Genomic DNA, 7,992 nt, shown 5'->3' on the forward strand with positions numbered 1-7,992 from the left:
CAGCCAACTGGGAATGTACTGGGGTAGTTATAATTACAAAGAGGTGGTCTGATATATAGCTCTTAGTGTTAGGAGATGGCACTATAGGGAGAGCGAAGTATGACAAACTCAGCAAAGGTCTGGTTGTTCTCTCTCTACTGTTAAGATCATACAGCATCAGATAAACCCAAATCAAGACACACTTTTATAAAAACAACAAAAAATAAACACACATTTTCATAAGAAAGGTTAAAGATTAAAAGACTCAAAAGAGAAATGGCAATTGAATATTGGGTTTGACAATGGGTTCTACACTGGACCAGGGAAGTATAATTGGTAGAACTGATCAAGATAGGGAAACAATTTCTTTTTTTTTTTTTTTTAAAGATTTATTTACTTATTATATGTAATTATACTGTAGCTGTCTTCAGACACTCCAGAAGAGGGAGTCAGATCTTGTTACAGATGGTTATGAGCCGCCATGTGGTTGCTGGGATTTGAACTCCGGACCTTTGGAAGAGCAGTCAGGTGCTCTTACCCACTGAGCCATCTCACCAGCCCAACAATTTCTAAGGAATGAGAATAACATGAGCGGAACTTATGGGCAGGGCTGGGGCCAGGCTAGCTCAGTGGTAGAGAGTGTTCTTATTATATACAAGACCCTGGGTTTGATTGTCACCACATCAGCAGGAGAAAACACAACACAGAAATCAAGAACAACAAGAAAAATCTGTCTGCATATGAAGCAATATAACAACAAAGCACAGGAGGCAATAAGCTTTGATGGGCTGTAAGGGTCTCCTGCTAAACAACTAAATAGTAAAATGAGGAATTACTGCATTTTAAAACCAGAAAGGACTTTGTTATCTTATATTCTAAATCTCTCACCTGCAAATAATTAATGAAGTTATAGAACAGAATTCTAGCACTTTTTCCCAATTTTAAAAAGTCAATAATTGAGCTATATAGATGGTCCATTAGACTTACATTCATTTGACTTCTTATACTAGTAATATCTTGATTTAAATTTCTTTCTTGTCCTTTTATCACTTCCTGTCCTATTTTATTTAATGCACTCATTCAAATGCCACAGGTGGAAGTTGTTTGCAGCCTAAACACCTTCCAAAAAAGACATATACTCTGGTACTTTAGGTATATGTTGGTTATCAATTAATAGACAATTATTTTTAGTCCTTTTAGAGGGATTTTCCCCCCCTGTTGCAAATGTATAGTGGGTAGATGCCCCTACCACCACTAGAGGGAACTATATCATCATCAGCTAAGGTGAACCACTAGAGAAAAATGACAAAATAGTAACTAGTTTGATTCAAAAAAGTAAAAAAAAAAAAAAAAAATTATATTTAAAAATAGATACAATCCAAATAGGGTAGATTCAGGCTAATCAGCATCATTTCATCACTTGCTGGCTCCTATTCTAAAGCATCAATGGCCTAGAAATAGTACCAATCATGCCTGGTTTTGCCCCTGGCTCTAACTAGCTGTTATGTAAGAGCCCACCTGTGCCTGGGTTGGGGAGGATGAGAAACTTCAAATGACAGCAGGGAAAAAGTTTCTAGAGATCCTGTAAGAACTGTATTTATATAAAATGAGGTAAAAATGCTTCCCTCTAATGTCTGTGCCTTAGTGCTATAGATACAGGTTTATCACTTTCACTCAACTTTTCTACTTTTCTACTGTCCTAGCAATCTATTTCCTTTAGTTAAATCTACTTTCAAAAGACTCAAGCTGCTTAATTTTCCTTTTAAGTCTCATAAGATTCTGTGAGATAACTAGGAATAAACACTATTCCATTAAAAAAGTATCACATTTCCTATTTTCAAAAGTCTACAGAAAAATCATCTTAGAAAGTACTGTTAGAAAGACAAAACTCTGAATGTATAAAAATAGAGGAAATAAAAATGGAGGCAAGAGGGCTCAGTAGGTAAAGATGCCTGCTGCCAAGACTAGTAAGTAACCTGACTTTGATCCCAAGACTAAATGCAAACTGTCTTTTGACTTCCACACATGTCACAGCACACATGCAGCCATACATATATACATGCAAAATAATAAATAAATGTAATTTTAAAGGATAAAAGCAATCAAGCTCTTTGAACTATGAATATTGTGAGCTACAGTAGCAATCTGCCTGCCAGGTAATTCACTGGTACAATCGGGACATGATATTATAGAAGGAACCAACCATCTTTTGGTTGGACTTAGAAGGCCCATTTCAAAAGACAGAACCCATATGACAGTGTTAATGAGGCCATGAATCACTGAGATCATGAGCCCTAGGGAATATCTACAATTATCCTCTTAAATGAACAAAGCAATAAAAGGACCCCTGACAACATACTGCTACATCCATAGACAAGTGCATCACAGAACCACCATCAGAGAGACTTTTTGCAGGAGATGGGAATTAACACAAAGAGGTACAACTGAACAACATGCTGGGTAAGAGATTTTGGAACACTGAGCTCTAAATGGGATCAGGGTTAGACACCCTAAATGGATCATACCTCTCCCCCCAAGGCTTAGGGATCTATGCAAGAGGTGGTGGGTGACTCCATGATAACGGCATTTTCCAGGCACAGCAAATCTGATACACTATGAACTCACAAAGAATGAGAGCATGCACAATACCTGCACAGTTCACACAGACAAAATCCTAGCACAGAGAAGGCAAAGCACACGGTTCAACTCCTAACCAAGAGCCTATTTGCAATTGACAACTGCTGAGAAAGGGAAAAATCAGTTTTTCCAATGGAGAGACACTGGGTGGATCAACAACACCCCAGGGAAGGCTGCATGCTCAGGAACAGTTGGCCAATACAAAATGAACTCCATGTTTTTGTCTTTAATTTTGTATTGTTTTTTTTCTCTCACATTTTTTGTCTGTCTGTCTTTCTCAGAGAAAGAACAGAAAGTTTGGTGGGTGGGAGGATTGGGTGGGGATCTGGGAAAGGGCATGATTTGACTAGGGTATACTGTATGGTTTTTTAATCTAAGAATAAAACTAAGTTGTTTCATCATAACACAATCCTTTAAGACAATGCACATACCTTTTGACATAAACTCGGTGACAATATAAATTGGCTCTTCAGAAACAACTGCATAGAGTGGAACAAGTTTATCGTGTCTTAGCTTTTTCATTATCTGAGCTTCTTGAAGGAATGCTTCTGGCATCATTGTACCTGTCTTTAATGTTTTGATTGCTACTTTTGTAGTTCCATTCCATGTTCCTAGGAAAACAATTTATTTTACTTTTTCAATCTGTATTTCAAGGAATATTAGACCAAAATTCAATTAACAATAAAAGTTATGCTACATAATAAAATATATATTGTACATATTTTGCTATTTTAATTTTATGGTTCTATAACAAAATGAAGTAACAACAAAGTTCAGGCTTCTTACCCATCCACACTTCGCCAAAACATCCTTGACCTAGTTTCACCTCTAGTCGCAATGATTCTCGAGGGATTTCCCAAGCATCTTTTGCTAGACCTTGAGTCTGGGGTTTCACAGTAGGACACACAGTTGTTAACTTGTGGCATAGTCCATCAGCATGTTCTAGATAGATTAACAGGGTACACTGTAAATGAATTACTTTTTAAGTCAAATAGAATATTAGTGTGTATATCATATGATTATTTATTTATTTGATCAATCTTTGAGATATATCTCACTATGTAGCCTTGCCTGGCCTGGACTGCACTCAGAGAGAGATTCACCTGCTTCTAGGATTAAAGGTATACGCCACCATACCTGGCGTATTATTTGTTCTTTTAAAAAGCTTATCATTAAATTAAAATCAGTCTCCTATCAGTTTTATGCTAAAAAGATATATAGCATGGGAAGCTTTCAATAAGAAGAATGATGGAATATATACAAATGAAACCCTTTAGAAATACATTTTAAGCTAATATTTACTGAGTATGTATGCTTATGTTATTACGTCAATCAGCATTATATAAATCTTTCATATAAATTGAGATTGGAAAAACTAGAGAACTGTCCCAAAATCCCAGCTAGTAAATGAGAACATTCAAACACAAGTCTATCTGCCTCCAAAACTCCGCTCTACTTTTTGGCAGGAACATAGGGTATCTGAGAGTTGAATTCAGATTCTTCCTGTCTTAGCCTTCTAAGTGCTGAGATTACAGACATGCACCACAGCTTAAAGCTCTTCTTTTGACCACTAAGATTCATGTAATCCCCGAGGGAGATGCATTATTAGTTGTTATTTCTAATAACGACTAATTTGTAAAACTCTGAAAATCAAGGAAGAAGTTGATATGAGACTGAATTTTAAATAAAAGAGACCTGAAGACAGCCAGTCAGGCCGAACGGTGGTGACGCACGCCTTTAATCCTAGCGCTTGGGAGGCAGAGGCAGGTGGATTTCTGAGTTCAAGGTCAGCCTGGTCTTCAAAGTGAGTTCCAGGACACCCTGTCTCGAAAAAAAAAAAAAAAAAAAAAAAAAAAAAAAAAAAAAAAAAAAGACAGTCAGGAAACATAATGGCTTGGTCTATGTATCCTGCTTATATAAAACTTCTCCCTGTTTTAAGACACATTTCCTTCCATTCTCATCAAGCAACCACTTAAATCCATTATAACAAAGGCAATTACAAGTAATGCCAGCTTAGTAACACATTCAATCAATGTCAAACGTGTTGTCTGACTTGATAGTTTGTTTGCTGCTAGCTGTCACAGAATAACTGCCATGGAAACCTCCCCCTCTTGTAATACTAATTATTTAAAGACTTTCACATGCACTTACATATCTAAATGAAAATGAAAAAATTTAAGACACAGACTCCAAAATAGAACACTTTTCAAAGGTCCTTGAAAGGCAAGAATGTCTATAGTTGCTATAAGTTCATTTTTCTTGGGTTAGAAATAGCATCTTCAAATTGGATTTGGTAGGGTTTATATTTTAGGAGGTCTTAATAGATTCAACTTCTACAGAAGGAAATCAAAGAAGGCATCTATTCTTTACCTTTTCCTTTTTGCAGTGCTGGGGGGGGCGGGGGGGGCTTCCATACACATGATTAAGCACTTTACCACTGAACTACAATTCCAGGTCTGAGAAAACTTTTTTATATTACAAGTTAATTTTAGCTACTTAATAAATAAAGTCTTTGCTGTCACATTTTTAAATGTACTGTCACAATCTATCTTAGCATTTATATATTATGATCTGGAACTCCAATGTAAATACTGTGCCAGTAAGACATAACAACTTCAATAATAGTCTGATATGAGCATGCTATCCTATAATCCAATTTAGTTTCCAGGTATTACCATTCTTTATTGTTCTGAGTCAGGGTCCTGCTATACTGCCTGGGCAACATGCAAGTCTTGTTCCTCATTTTGAAGCTGGCGCTTGTGGTCAAGCCTGACAACTTAAGTTTCATCCACAGGACCCACACAGTACAAGGAGAAAACTGACTAAGTTGTCACCTAACCTTCACACATGTACCCCAGCATGTGTGCATACATACACATTAACATGTATACACAACTAAATAATTTTCAAAAACAAAATAAAAACCCAACCCAGAATATCAACATTTATTGGGCATTTACTGTGTGTAAATATAAATGATATTAAAGCTTGACAGACTTGTATTCACAAAACAGAACATAAGGGATTAATTCCTACTCTGAAGTGCTCACTTACCTGTGTAATGCTTCACCAGTTTCTGCAGCGTATCAAACTGAGCTCTGGTCGTGATGTAGTATCCACCATTGTCAAGTTTTCTGATTTTGTAATGTTTCACATTGTCACCCCTTATTTCATCCCAATCACGAATTGAGAGGGAATAAGCACCTGGGGAGAAAGGGAGAATAGGCACATTCATTCCAGCTTCCCTAACTATGGTTAAGGTATTCTAGGAACATAATAATAGAATAGTCATACCTTTAGTAGTTTCACTTTCTCTTACTAAGAAAATACCTCGCTGATTCCCAGGATTCAGAAGTAATCTTTCGGCATCTTTTCTCCCCATTTTGCCAAAATACCATCTAAAAAAATTAGTGATATTTTGATTTGGAAAGACATGAGGGTCAAAAAAATTACATACATGTATCAATAAGAATGGTGTATGATAGTTTGGCAGTGAGGGTGCACAACTTAATCCCAGCACTTGGGAGGCAGAACAGGTAGATTTCTGAGTTCGAGGCCAGCCTGGTCTACAAAGAAAATTCTAAGACAGCCAGGGCTACACAGAGAAACCCTGTCTTGAAAACAAAAACAAAAACAAAGACCAAACAAAAAAGAATGGAGTATGACAGAAAACATGACAAAGAATAGCTGTAAATTAAATATAACAATAAATATAAAAATAATAAATTAAAAATAAATATAAATATTAAATCAAATATAAAGATACATTAACTATGGAAATATCCTCTGATAGTTTTTCCATGTACTATCTACTCAACATGTCTCTTAAATTCTCGTTACCAGCCAGAAAAACAATAAAACAGAAAAGGAAAAACAGAAAATACAGGTAGAAAAATCTGTCAGTGACAGGGAAATAACTCTTAGGAAACAATGTGATCACCTGTATTCAGTAAGATGCAAGTATGTAATATCAAAATTATAGGTAATTCCAAATCTGTGTCGGTTTGATTTAATAAAGTTTAGTGACAAAAATGATGGACACTGCTGTGAGAAAGTTCACAGAAAACAAAAAAAAAAAAAAAAAAAAAAAAAAAAAAAACAAAGAGTAACAAAAGTAACAGGAGAAAAAGAGCACTTTTATGACTTATATCAGTAAAAACAAATAGCAAAATTATACACTGTGCAAGGAGCTGAAAAGACAGTCTGTGGTGTACAAAAGAATGAATTTTTAAAATGAGCAGAAAAATAAAGGACAGAGATTAAACATAATGTGGAATGATTAATGCAGATTTACTTACTGTGTGTTTCTGAGCAGATAGAAAATTAATTATTAATTCTCAAAGAGCATTCATTAATACGATACATGAGCTGTTTAAGACTAGCATATAACTGTATGTAAAGTTTGGTTATATAAAATGTGCATTAAAACATTTTAAAAGGGGCTGGTGAGATGGCTCAGCAGGTAAGAGCACCCGACTGCTCTTCCAAAGGTCCTGAGTTCAAATCCCAGCAACCATGTGGTGGCTCACAACCATCCGTAATGAGATCTGGCGCCCTCTTCTGGAGTGTCTGAAGACAGCTACAGTGTACTTACATATAATAAATAAATAAATCTTTAAAAAAAACAAACAAAAAAAAACCCCAACATTTTAAAAGTCAAAATAATTAATAAAATATGAAGTAACAACATACTCTTCTGCCTGAATGGAATCTGCAGGCACTACATAATTGCTAGGGATATAACCATTCTTTCCAGTAGCAATTGATCTTGCTTCCCACCAGTCTCCTTCCCTGCAACACACAAAAAACAACAGTCACCATAATGCAGACCCTTATCCAAGGTGGAATTTCTTATCTCAAGCAAAGATCAGAAACCATTTCCATTTTTTTAATCTGGATTTTTTTCTGGATTGTTTTATGGATTAATCAGACTAAGAGTTCAACTCAAATGAACAATATTTTTTAAAAGCCAGTTACATGAATTAAGGCAATTAAGTCCACACAAAGCACAACTGTTCTAAACCAATAGTAGTAACAAACAAAAAAAAAAAACCTAAATACCTTGAATTCTACTTACCTTTATGTTCTTTCAACTAAAACTGCTAAAACTATGTTCAATAAATAAATTTATTAAATTTTAAATAAAATTTATTTGCATGTCATATATAACTCTCCCCCCATTTAAAGGATAACATTTAAAGGTTTTAATATATTCAGAGTTGTGAAGTCATCAAAATAATTCATTATAGAACATTTCACCATCTTAAAAAACCCTGGGCTAAGCTGGGCGTGGTGGCGCACGCCTTTAATCCCAGCACTCGGGAGGCAGAGGCAGGCGGATTTCTGAGTTCGAGGCCAGCCTGGTCTACAAAGTGA

At 35.6% G+C, this 7,992-nt stretch overlaps 1 protein-coding gene across 1 annotated transcript in view; it reads right to left on the reverse strand.

Moving 5' to 3' along the window:
- Window positions 1-7,992, reverse strand: part of Yes1 (YES proto-oncogene 1, Src family tyrosine kinase) — a 58,930-nt gene that overhangs the window by 12,012 nt on the left and 38,926 nt on the right. The window contains exons 4-8 of the mRNA XM_029540887.1: window positions 7,309-7,407; window positions 5,911-6,014; window positions 5,671-5,820; window positions 3,403-3,558; window positions 3,048-3,227 (exon numbers count right to left, since the gene is read on the reverse strand). Coding sequence (XP_029396747.1) covers window positions 3,048-3,227; window positions 3,403-3,558; window positions 5,671-5,820; window positions 5,911-6,014; window positions 7,309-7,407 — 689 coding nt within the window. The remainder of the gene's footprint in view (window positions 1-3,047; window positions 3,228-3,402; window positions 3,559-5,670; window positions 5,821-5,910; window positions 6,015-7,308; window positions 7,408-7,992) is intronic.

The sequence above is a fragment of the Mus pahari genome, chromosome 7, assembly GCF_900095145.1.
Source record: "Mus pahari chromosome 7, PAHARI_EIJ_v1.1, whole genome shotgun sequence".
Lineage (NCBI taxonomy): Eukaryota > Metazoa > Chordata > Mammalia > Rodentia > Muridae > Mus > Mus pahari.